The sequence below is a fragment of the Hyalella azteca genome, unplaced genomic scaffold (assembly GCF_000764305.2).
Source record: "Hyalella azteca isolate HAZT.00-mixed unplaced genomic scaffold, Hazt_2.0.2 contig17699, whole genome shotgun sequence".
NCBI lineage: Eukaryota > Metazoa > Arthropoda > Malacostraca > Amphipoda > Hyalellidae > Hyalella > Hyalella azteca.
In genome coordinates this window covers 278,453-291,521 of record NW_025947474.1, presented here as the reverse complement: position 1 = coordinate 291,521, position 13,069 = coordinate 278,453, and the positions used below count along the sequence as shown (strand labels likewise).

Below are 13,069 nucleotides of genomic sequence, written 5' to 3'. Positions count from 1 at the left end.
TATCGTATGCTATGGAAGCGTTTTGTTACTTTTTATTTTGTGGCGCTGCATTAGGTCTCGATAGATGCACTGGAAAACGAACTACATCTCAAGTAACTTCTTATTTCCGTGCGAAAGTTCAAGACAATTGATGCAGGGAATTGAGTCTTCCGTTTAATTACCTGTACTCGTATGCTTGATGTGCTTGAACGGGCGATGGAGTTGATTGCGGTAACTTTATATTAAGAATATGATAAAATTGATAGTTTTTTTTATATTTTTTTTAAATCTTTGACAATTCGTAATCTAAGAATACAATTGACGATGAGTTTTAGTTCGGTGACATTTTTCAGTTGTCGAGCTTCATTAACAGGTCAAATTACAATATGGTTGACTGCTCCTGTTCCTCTTCAAATCTGTCCTGTTCAATCGTTGAATTTTTTCTGCCTCAATAACCATAACCATCTTTAACTATCCATTTAAGTTAACTAAACCGACCGAAATATATATCTGTTAAGAGCAGCTGAATCAAACATAGATCTAATGGATGTTATAGAATTTAGTATTATGAAAAATAAATTACGTTATCATGTTATATCTCCGTGTTATTTGACCGACTACAGACCACGTGTGGCGGTCTGAACTGGCCGCCTTCCTGCCGGAGCGGGAGCGTCTGTCACGGTTCTGGATGCTGGTGAACCACGCGTTTAGACCTCTGCACGGACATGAGCCTCCCGGTGAGTTTCATTGGTAATTATATAATTAAACGGCCGCCATATTGGTCATCTGCGATTAATGTGTCCTGAAGCTTTTCACTGAAGCCTATCACACAGATCAGGAATGCTGCCGTGCTGTTCTGTAACAGTAATTTATCGAGAGTTATAAATAAATGCCATTTATTTAGGTATTGAGAACGAACTAAAGAGATTTTATGCTGAGAATTCATGAAGATTGATTCTTGTATCGTATTTAATAAAAAATTCCGACAATATTTTTCACGAAATTCGCTTTGAAATTTCAACATTCACTCCGCTTATTTCGAACGTTGAGTAGTTGTGAAGAAATTAGCTAGAGTATACTGTGTTTACGGTTCCTGTAATACAGCCTGTTTGCGATTAATGTGCTGTGAAAACAATTAACTCTGTTAGGAAGAGAAAAGTCGACGACTGCGTTCGGTGTCAGCAGTCGTTGACCAAGTAAGTGGCAGTGAAACAGCCACTTAGATTGCGATTGAAATTGAATTGAAATTTGCGATTGAAATTGATCAAATTTTTCATTGAATATTGAAGTCATAAATGCGGAAGACTGAGCAAGTTCTACTATGACTCTGATGTTCGTAAATATCTTACCATAGCAACTGTAGCAGAGTTAATATATACAGAGCGACTCTACTTCGCAGAGCAAACAAAGCTGTGAGGGAAGAAGCTTCTTCACTCAATTCCCCTCTCGCTTAACTGTAGACATAAATTGCTCTTTTTGTACAATGATACACGCGTGCTTTTAATATAAACACGAATATATATCAAAATTTTATATTTTTTATGAAATACTTCGATATAAAAAATTAGCATTGTTTAAGTGGTCAATAGTACTGCATATTTTATTATTGAATGCGAAGAAAGATTTTCTAAAGTTGTCCATAGTAAGGAACCATGCGGAACGCCATACAATTTATAATACAGGTCATTTTTAACATGGTAGATTAATAGTGCGATGCTGCAGACCGAGCATCATTACCCAATGTGATAGCATCATGCCGATGCTCAGCAACCCTCTTGCCCTCGCAGCCTCGCACGGCAGGCACTCCAGTCCCTCTTTAAATGGCAAGGCTTTTCACGCAAAGCCTCGGTAATAGCGTGCCACTCGAATCCTACAACCATTTGAAAAAAGGTTTTCATCCGAATTTCCCTACCTGGACGCGTACTTTGAAGAACTTGATTCCTCTTTTAAACTCTAATGTAATAATGTAATATAAGCACAGAGTAAAAAGAGTGATATAATCACCCTATTTGAAGTTGAGCTCTTGGTTATTACGACACTATGTTTGGATAATATCTTCTAGAATTCAATTTATCTTCTATGAATCAGTCTTCTCAGTACACAGTGATAAAAAAACATTTATTGCATTTATTGATCGGTTTACTCGAGCTAAACGTTAACAAAGTTCAAGGGTTCTGAGTACCAGACTTAATTTGTTCTTAACTTGCACCCGTCAGACCCTCACAACTCGAGTATGGATGGTCTGTTGTACACGCAGCCAGACCTCATCGTGCCGGACGCGCGCCCCACCGCCCCCGGGGACCATAACCTCACAGACGCGGGTGCGGTGCGCGGGCGGGACGGTGTGGACCTATGGCACGTCGTGGGGGTACCGTGGGGTCCTGTATCCCCACATCTTGTCAATTATATCGTGGCACATCTCGTATATGCTGGAAGGTTAGTTACTGATGAATAACAGGTGCATTATTTTGTGTAGAACGCCTTTCATTGCGTGATGATAGCTTATAATAAATGAAATGACTCCTCTTCCTGTCAAAATATCTGGCCACGTAACCGCCATGTACAGAAGTAGCAACGACCATGTATTAACATTAAACTTGAATCTGTTGCGGCATATATATTTCGATTACATTTATTATCCTGTAATTTATGTTCAGTCTTGAAAGGGACATATGAGTAGGACTTGTGCCTCAGATAATATTCCAGATGTAATAGTATCTTTCAATATAAAACGTCATCGCAGGTACGCGGGCGTATTCTGGGGCACGAACAAGGCGTTCGGCTTGCTGATGTTCGGCCAGCTGCTTGTTAACGCGCTCCACAATCTGCTCTCCCTGAACGGCTACCAAGTGCTCTATAAAGTACGATGTGTGGACCCTGAACGAGTGCTGGCCGAGCTCGACGGTTTCATCATGACCGTACCCGTGACTGTCTCGGTGTTCACGGCCACCCAGGTACTCGTGTTGCTGTCGGGATGCATTGTCTACCAGTACGGCTGGACGAAATTCCAACACTTCATCGCGTCAGAGAAAGAAAAATATCACATCATGAGCAAGTACGGATATGAGGTGAGTAAACCGCATATATGATTAGGATTCATGTATATAGGATTAATGCATAATGGTGGCAGGCGACATTTTGAGCCCTGCAACTTGCAGGTGGTAGGTGCCAAACAATGCCGATCGCTAGCCTGGCAATTCACTGCTTATTTGCCTTCCTAAATTTTGCTAATAGTATTGAAGATAACTTTTTTGCCAATAATTCGGCAGCCGCACAATATTTCGGCAAGTATTGAGTGCGGTTGCATCGAAACTAAACATCTACAATTCCAAAGTATGGAATCGAGTCTTGAAGTACGTTTCTTTTGATAATATTGCATTTCTAAGAAAGTCTATATAGTGATTTTTACAGCATTGCTTTCAAAACCGTGTTTATTTTTAGGTCTGGCCAGTAAATGAGTTTAAATCTGAAACTTATGTTAAGGAAAGAATTGAAAATCAAACAACCTTCTAGTATTCAAATACGCGAAATATTCGAACTTGTTGTGTTATCACAACCTTAGGGTCCTGAAGAAGTGGTCGATTATGAAAGCGTGAGCAGGACGTTCGATCTGCCGTTAATGACCACATGTTTGCGAACGTGGCGCTGCATGTTGATGAGGCGGCTCCCCTCTTTTTAGTCTCCCCTTACAGAGTGAGGACAGTCCCTCAGTACTGGCTCAGACTTTTCCTTGTCAGATTCTTTTCTTGCAGATTGAATGCAATATTAATTGTGTTGATGCTTGGCAATTTAAGCTTACTGTTTTTTCGGAGGTGTTGAGAAAAGTCTTTCGAATCTTTCAATGACGGCGCCGAACACTGACAGCTACTTCTAAACAAAATTAATCAATCTACAAAACATTTGGGTTAGAAATCTTTTGATTGATTAGAAATAGAATGATGTAGTCTGCCTTGTGGCATGTGATGCTCCGCAGCTGCGTATCGCTTATCCTAACTTGACAACAGCAAGGCTGGATATTACGTTGCGGCTTAATAAACTTCGAGCCTCTCATTATTGACTTACGGCGACCAGAGACCTAAGTTCCCAGCCTGCTGCCCTAAAACCTTCTAAGGCTTAATGACGTCACCCGAATGAGTTGCCAGGTTACATAAAGTGTGTCCGAGAGCGTGGAGTTGCCGGCTGCTATGAAGGATAAGCAAATTTAAATAGATAACAAATTTGAAGGGATAAGATATGAAGGGATAATATATGAAGAGATAAGATTTAAAGGGATACGATATTAAGAGATACGATATGAAGGGATAACATATGGAGGGATAAGTTATGAAGGGATATGATTTGAAAGTATAAGTTTTGTAGGTATAAGTTTTGAAGTGATTATGGATCGCCAAGGAGAACATGTAAAGCTGCGCTCTTTACACGAGCTCTCATACATAAGTAGAATAATTTGTCGGATGCTATGAAGGGACAAGAAATTTGAAGGAATAACACGTGTAAAGCTACGCTCTTCACACGAACTGTTCTACATAAATAGGATGAGTTGCCGGCTTATATAAATGAACAACAAATTTGAATGAACTAACACGTGTAAAGCTACATTACCCTCGAGCTGGTGTAACACAGATGTCGGCTGTTTTAAATGAACAACAAATTTTGAAGAAATAACACATGTTAAGCTACATTACCCTCGAGCTGGTGTAACACAGGTGCGATGCGGTTACTTGCCACATGGCGTTGCGCTGCTATGGGTGTTGGCAGTGACGGGGTGCACGGCGCCGTTGCTACACGACTGGGTGGTCGTATACACGGCCTCATACGACACCGCAGCTCTGGCCGCCACCCTTGCCTGTCTGGTGCACATCCTGCTCTGGGTGCTGCTCTGGATGGCGCTTACGCTTAAGGTTAGCCTTGCATTAAGCTTAAATTCCCCTTTATATCAGGTGATTATTTCTATGGAGCGCTTGCTGATTAGGAGGAATTTCAAAACGATGATATTACAAATATTTTCTGTTAATTTGCGATCCAAGTAGTCACGTGATCTTAGCCATGATTATATAATAGTTCATGAATATTTGTAATCAGATGTTATTTAGCAACAAAAAAGTGGTATAAAAGATTTTATAAATTCATGTTGATCATTAAAATGGTAATTAGTTATTAAGTTTGAAATTTCGTCAGAAATAAATATTTCAGAGTGTTCCAAGCCATGAAGATGAATAAATTTAATTGTTTGGGATTGCAAATTTTATTTTCTCTTCCATAAATATTTTAAGAAAACGTCATTTTGTCTTTGTCGCAATAATCTGAATTTGAAATGCTTTAATCATAAATTACTTTTTCAGGTTTTCTTTGTTTTCCGATGTAATATTTTTAAATATCTTTTTCACAAGGAATTATAACTAAGCGTGCGTAATCACTGTTTCACCTGCTTCCAGCATTACAAGAGAAGTTAACTACTCTTTACCAATTAAAAAGTTTCTCTCGGAACGAACAAACTTTTCCTCTCGAACTAACTTCCCCTCGGCCGGACGAGTCATTCGACCCGCCTGATAAGCAGTCTCTGATTGTCATCGATCTCACGAGCCTCCCGCGGTTTTTACGGCTTCGACGCGACGGGCTCGTCCAAGTGTCGCACTTACCTTATCTTTACTGGCGTCCTGTGTGGCGCCAGGCAAATTTCCCTCCAGTGTTTTTCAATACATGAAGATTCTTTAGTTATGAATTGCACTTATACGCTTTTCTCAAATTTAAGAAGCTTTCTCAAATTATGAAGCTTGACGGTTCTCTAATAACACGTATTGAAATGGAGAAATATACATTAGTTTTTTAGTACATGAAGTTTCTTCAGCTATAAATCGCACTCTCAAAATCATGAAGCTGTAAGTTTCCTAGCGTGCCGTCCTCTTAAACTAAATGTAGTCTTAAGATGTAATTTTTTTCCTTAAATAAATACTTATTTAAATACTTAAAAAAATACCAAACAAATACTTTAAATAAATATTTACTTATACTACTGCTAAAAGTTGCGTGCGTTTGTTGCAGTCGTGGTGGGTGTTCAAGGTGCGGGTCCTGATAAGCCAGGCCACCGTGGCGGGGCCACACTCCATCAGACTGGTGAACGAGGTGCAACTCACGGGACAGGTGAGGGGCAGGGGGGTCATAGGGGGTCACGGGGCAGGTGAGGGGCGGGGAGTTACGGGGCAGGTGAGGGGCGGGTGTTATGCGCTTACCAATGTCTTCTTTTATTAGCTTAGAAATAATTCCCTGAAACTCGTAATGAGTAAATTTTAGATATCGTTTGAAAATTTACTAAATATGGTTTCTTTCCAACGGCATAATTTGAGGATACACAAATTTTTCCTCCATTCACTTGATTGTTTATAAAAATGTAACTAAAGTGGAAATCACCGCAACGTTGATTAAGTCTGCGGGTTTTGCTACCAGTATTTGAGTATCATCCGCTAAGACATTGAAGTCTACGGATTTAACTACCATAATTAAGGTATCCCGAAATATGGAGCTTATTATGTCGTCGAAAATATCTCACACGATTGAAAGATGATTATTTTAAAATCTAAATTGTATTCATAATAAATTACCAGTATGCATTTGTCAGCTGGAGGGCGCGAACTCGCCTCTTCTGGTGGTGGGCGCCGGCAAGACGTACCTCATTCAAGACCAGGACCCAAAGCGCGCCCTCATGAAGACTGTGATGGGGGCGGTGGCTGAGAAGAAGGTTAGTACGTTGTGGGATTATTTGCTGGTGCTGCTTGCGTGTTTGAGACATGAAAGAACTGCGATATTTTGAGATGTCTAACGGCTTTATCTTCAGATTACTGAAATCCGAAATTGATTTGAAACCCGTGTATTCATTTGTATTAAACCATATTAATTTAAATCCGTGCGTATTTTCCGCTTCACGTGAGTATATTCATTTAACTTGAAGTATAGCATTATTAAAGCATTATATCATAGCAATATTAAAGCATATATGAGTTTACTGACATAGAAGATGTCATTAGTTATGTTATCCAGAGCGTTCGTGATTTAAAGTAATCTAAAATATTATTACAATTATCGAGTAATTTTTTGTGTTCGGCTAAAATTAGTTTCGGGTGGCTTCCTTTACCATCAAATATAACGTCAGTAAATTAGATTTCATTCTGTGCATGTTGTATCCTCCTCGGTTCACAGGCTAGTACTCAGGTAAATAAAATCTTAACAAAAGCTTAAACAATAACGCCGAAAGCCAGGCCGCTTTCGACGTTATTTTTTCACGTAACTGTCATAGAAGCTAATAACTTTGTAATTAATCGTTTTTATTAGTCTGAAAAAATTCAAATTTGTAGTGATTATTCCTGGTTTTTACAACACTTCTCTTTAACTTCACTTCTTGTTTGTCTGTCTGTCTGTCTGTCTGTCTGTCTGTCTGTCTGCTACAAATCTTATAATCGATATTTAACACACTTCTACCTGTCCAATCGATTTGAAATTTGGCACACTTGCGTAAAGTTGGAGACAATGCATGAATCAATTGACAGAATAAATAATTTTATAAATTAAAATATTTTTTTTCAATATTAAAAAAAATTAAAAAATAATTTCATCTCCTACAAATCTTATAATCCATATATGACACAATTTGACCTGCCCAATTGATCTGAAATTTTGCACAATTGCATAAAGTCAGAGACAATGCATGAATCAATTGACAGAATAAATAATTTTTAAAATTTACAAAATTTTGATATCTTATAAAAATTTGAAGAATAATTTTTTTTCAGTATTTGAAAATGAAATTAGAAATTCATTGTACATGTGTAACATCCAAGATACTGAATTGTTCAGAAATGTCGTCTTTAAAAAGCAATTTTTAAACGCATATTATTATCTATGATTTTGCATTATCCGCTATCAGCGCTATTCGTACCTATGTAAAGGCCTGGCAACAAGAGTTAGTAGTCTAAGTGTTAAGGATTTCGTAAGTAATTCAGAGTCCCTGGCCCCATGGGCGTTCTTGAAGCTCAAGGAGTTCCCTCGAGGCTCGGTTTTTTCTTATTATCTTAAGCAGTTGCAACGGCACTGGCTGTGCGGTGGCGTATTTACTTTAAATTATTTCAAAATGAAGTTTTGTTTTACGAATGAACTAATAAGCTGTAGGAGAAAATCAGATATATATTTTCCCCGGAATTAGCATGGCTGTTTGTTGAAAAATTTAAATTTTTCTTGTGAGTTTACGAAAATTGTACGCCTGTGTCCGGTGTCTATAAGGCGTCTTAGTGTATTCATTATTAGTAGAGATTGGTGATGACGTGGTGGAGATTGATGGAAAAGTACTAGACCTGAGTCAGCATGGACAACATGACGTGACACATCACGCGATCTGGATCTCAATTTTGGGCGGAAGCCGTTGTTCTATAAAAGGGCTTGTAACCCTAGTAAGGCCCCCCAGTAACTGACAAGTGTGCCGCCATGTAACTCGCATTAGAGCTACTCCAACCTAACAATCGACGTTTTAGCCTTATACCAATAATATAACGCTCATGTTTTACAACCCCATATCAAGCAAAGTACTCTAAAGATATGGCGTCTCACTTATCCCACATGCACTTTGTCAGCGAATCCTCGTCCTCAGGTTCAGGTATAAATAGATACAAAGTTTGGAGGTGCATAAATGTGCCTCCGCACAGCTGGAATCGAAAGCATTAAAAAACAGCGTATGCGTGTAGGTTCATCAATATCCCAAGTTTACCTAATATGGTTAAATAACAATTTATAATTATACGAATATTTCTCGCATGTATTTAACGCCGTTAATACGCAGAATTGCTATGTTTTATGCCCTGTCATAATAACCGCAAACCTAACGCCTCCTTTTGTGGCCTAAATTTAAACTCGACATGACAGGATATTTCTCAAATTCCATTGAGATTGTCAAATATTAATAATATTATTCTCGATCATTCTAACAGAATAATTATAAAATATATAAGTAATAATTAGTCTCGCATATCATTTTAATAAAGGATTATAATGTTGGTAAAGTTACTTCCTACTTCATTAATACAGGCCGCAGGGCAAGAGGATGAGATTTACTGGGTCATGCCACAGGCCTTGCAGCAGCAACTGCAGCATCAGCAACAACAGCAGCAGTTATTGCAAAAGAAAAATCTGACGAAGTGCAACAAAGAAGGAAACTCTTCAAAACAAAAGTAAGGAGATTTAACAGCCGGATGTCTCTAATGTATAAGCATTTCGACATAAGATCACAATTTACATTTTCGTTTGATGTATATAAATATAGAATTGTGCAGAATAATTCTAAACTTTAGCTCTCAGCGCAACGATTTTCGCTTCGAATCAATTTGCGTATCGTCATTAATTATGATGCGGCTAAAAATTAAAAATTTTTAGATTCTTAAAATGTGTTTGTTTCACACAAAAGTTATATATTAATAAATAAGAAACAATATAATTTTTTGGATTTAATGAAAACGCAGTTTCCCAGTTTATTCCGAAAGCGCAGCCGTTTCACTCGTCTACACAGCAGATACTTGCCGTTCAATTTTGATGCATACTTGATTATTTCTTTGTTAATTTCTCCATCAAAGAAAATTTGTGTGCGTATCAATTTGCAATCAACGACACTCAATCAACCCCCACGATACCGCATGTAATGCTTGCTGATTAACTTCTTTATATGAAACATTCTGATAACAATTGGCTTCTTACTGAACAGAATTTGTACGTTGTAATCTTGTTTAGCATAAATGAAAGAAATTCAGTTCACCATTTTGAAAGTATTATAATTACTAGCCGATTAAAATCTTGCGTGGCAGTCAAACTGCTGCATCATCAATAACAGCAGCTGTGCTCCCAAAACTTAATTAAGTTGCGTTTGTTTTGCTCCTAACTTCAAAACAGCAAATCAAATATAAAGCTGCTGGTACAAAGTGAAAGAATTCCCTTGACGGCGCTACTGCAACTTTTGCTGGCCTGATGCGAGGAAACATGTGAAGGAACATGTTGGGGTGGACATGTTGATGAGGAGATGTGTTCATGGATATGCTGAATGGAAAATGTGCTCGTGGATATATTGCACTGAATTGCTTTATTCGATTTCATCACCGGTGTATTAATTAAGTTCTCCTAACGAAATCCAAAGCAATCACGCCGAGCGTTCAGTTCCCTAGTGCTGCAATTCACATCAGTATTTATGTACCTGTGAATTCCGCCTTCAGTGTTTACTGTGTTAAATTAAACGGCGCGAGTGTTCAATTTTACCAATTTTCACTGAATTTACACTGGATTAATTCTTTAAATTTCCACTGTTTATTACACTGACGTGTGTGTTTAATTATGACGACTGTGTTTAAATTTTTGACACGTTTGTTTAATTTATTTATATGTGGACTCAATTCTGTGCGGTTGACAGAAGCAAGCGGCACTCACGCCGCAGCGGCGGCCGCCCCCAAGACGCGTCGGACTCCGACCACGCGCACGACAGCGACTCGGAATACGCGCGTCTACGCGACGTCTCCTTCCCTGGGCCGTCACGACGCAGCGTTGCTTCCAACATCGCTGCCGTGAGTTTTATATCCTACGTCTGGGCTGCGTCACGGTCTTAATACAATAACGGTCTTGCGTCACGGTCTTAATACAGCGGTCACTCACGCGCTCTTGGTACGATTAAAAGATGTGAAGTTGCCGCTTGTGGTATTTTGTACATTCCTAACGACTACACTGAACTCGAAAGATTTAAAAGCCCTTAATGCAGGTTAAAGCTTTAAAGCCATTCGTAGCACGTTGCCTTGACTTTGAAAGAGTTTAGTCATCGTGGTTACCTCCTTAAGGCAGTGTTGCGCTGATGGCACTCTTCCACAGCGACCAATAAAGTTGATAATAATAACTCAACCTCGATCTATAAAGTTATTTCCCATAGCTAAATCGTGCGTCCCAAACCTTATAAATTCGAAATTACGCTTCGAATCTCTGGAAGATCGAATCGACAACGTCGGCGATATTGTTTACGTCGTCCCGCCTCTCTTCTATGAACCATTCCGGAAGCTCTGCTAGAATGAACCAATAATTAGAAAATGTTCGTTAAAAAATGTCTAAGTAATAATTTTGCTACACTAAAATACTCCATTTGATTATAGCCATGTGCGCTCTTCCCTCGTTCAGCTATAATATTGATACGAAAGTTATCTCAGTTCTTATATATTTGTACTGGGAGGTGGTCGGTAACATGACGATGTTTAGAATTGTTCATGCTGAATTTTTGATAATATTTTTGTGTTCTACGAGCCACTGAACAGTCAACCGCCTTTGGATCGCTGCTGTACTTCCCTTGTGGGCGAAATGGAATCAATATCATTGGCGGGACACAGACTAAAAACCATCATTTATATAAAGAAACAATAAATTATATTGTTGTTGGTCTTTTATTCACAATTAGATTATCTCTATCATTTAAAGCGATGCGACAGCCTCTTCACCAAATTTTGATGGTTTCGAAGGACATTCACCAGCATGTAAGAAAGATTTGTTCTGAGCGGCTTCATCGGTCACCAAATAACGTTCGTTGCTGAAGAAATATCTTTGTAGGAAAGAATGTAGTTAGCGAGCTTCTCCTTAACGCTTGATTATTAATATCAATAGTGATCTTAAACTCTCATACTAAATAATTTTGTGGGAAGGTAGATTAGATAATGAGCATCTCCCTAAAGCTTGCTTGTGAGTATATATAGTCACCTCTAACTCTTCTACTAATCATGATTTCATTAATCAACTATTCATCGTAATGGCTGGCTTATTAATGCAATAACGGCAGGTTCCTCAGGACTGCGTGGATATTTCGAAGCATGGGGAAGGAATGCGGGGGAAAGGAGATCGCAATAATGACGGCGAGGAATTCCCCATACCTCCTCCCCCTGAGTGCGCTGAGTCACACATTCACTGTCCTTCTTCACCTACTCCTCCTGTGAGTGCCTTTCATTCCCCACACCCCAAATCCCTGTAATGAACTTCCCTGTCTTTAAGCTGGAGTGACGTACTGTATGATTAGTCGAGAAGCGATTGTAGTGAACTTCCCTGTCTTTAAGCTGGAGTGACGTACTGTATGATTAGTCGAGAAGCGATTAACGTTTCATCAAGTACACTTACAAAGCATCATCCTCTCTTTGTTAATAGTGCTTGAATAGAATGCTGAGTAAAGGCTCTGCCACTCCACGTCCATCGATTACAATTGCATTCTGACACTCTGAATATTGCAAATATTCACTGGGCAACTGCTCGATATTATAGTTTTTCTCGAGGTAAATCCATCAGTTTGAGGCTCTTTAACAACTCTTCATCTCCTGACGCTACTGTATATTTAATTTACGACTATTAGAAAGTAACTTCTGCCATTTCATATACTGAATTTCTGTTCGCAGATTCATGAAGTACCACTTCTTATTTCTGGTGCGCTGACTTTGTCTGAAAAAATTTGATTGAGGATTTAACCTTTTGAACGCTTCTTTACTATACACAGTCGTGTGTTTTCAATGAAATGAAGAAGGAGTTGCGTTTATTCAAGCATTTTACCATAAAGTAAATTTAAGCCAGTTTAATGATTATTTTATTATTATATAATCGACTAATGACTGCATTTTTTGCCAGTAATAAATGTAATCGAAGCATGTTTTTCCAGCCTCCGCTGCCTCCTCCCATGGAAGAAGAGCCGCCACACCACAGCCTCTCACGCCACCACTCTCACCACACACACAACAACACTCATCACTCTCATCACCTACAGCATGAGGAGGAAGATCAGCCTCCACCACCTCCACCACCACTTCACCAACCATCATCTCCTCCGTACCACTTACAAAAGTTGAGCCAAATTAGCCCGTCTGAAGGCATGCAACAGAAACAGCCGACCCTCAAACAGCAACAGGAGCACCAACAGGGGAACATGGTCAACAGATGTGCATCTCCACCTGTTGCCGCGACACATCCCAAGATCCGAATCGTGAAAGGAGATTCTCTCGTGAGTGTACATGTTTGTATTGATATTTTTACACTGTTCAAAACTAACATTAATTTT

The 13,069-nt window shown here is 39.0% G+C and overlaps 1 protein-coding gene across 1 annotated transcript in view; it reads left to right on the top strand.

Annotated features, from left to right (window-relative positions):
• The window catches only part of LOC108671608 (protein tincar), a 74,674-nt gene that overhangs the window by 57,818 nt on the left and 3,787 nt on the right, over nt 1–13,069 (top strand). Inside the window, exons 4-13 of the mRNA XM_018159176.2 lie at nt 603–716; nt 2,196–2,415; nt 2,723–3,047; nt 4,686–4,880; nt 6,022–6,120; nt 6,596–6,715; nt 9,049–9,191; nt 10,415–10,565; nt 11,813–11,962; nt 12,674–13,012. Coding sequence (XP_018014665.2) covers nt 603–716; nt 2,196–2,415; nt 2,723–3,047; nt 4,686–4,880; nt 6,022–6,120; nt 6,596–6,715; nt 9,049–9,191; nt 10,415–10,565; nt 11,813–11,962; nt 12,674–13,012 — 1,856 coding nt within the window. The remainder of the gene's footprint in view (nt 1–602; nt 717–2,195; nt 2,416–2,722; nt 3,048–4,685; nt 4,881–6,021; nt 6,121–6,595; nt 6,716–9,048; nt 9,192–10,414; nt 10,566–11,812; nt 11,963–12,673; nt 13,013–13,069) is intronic.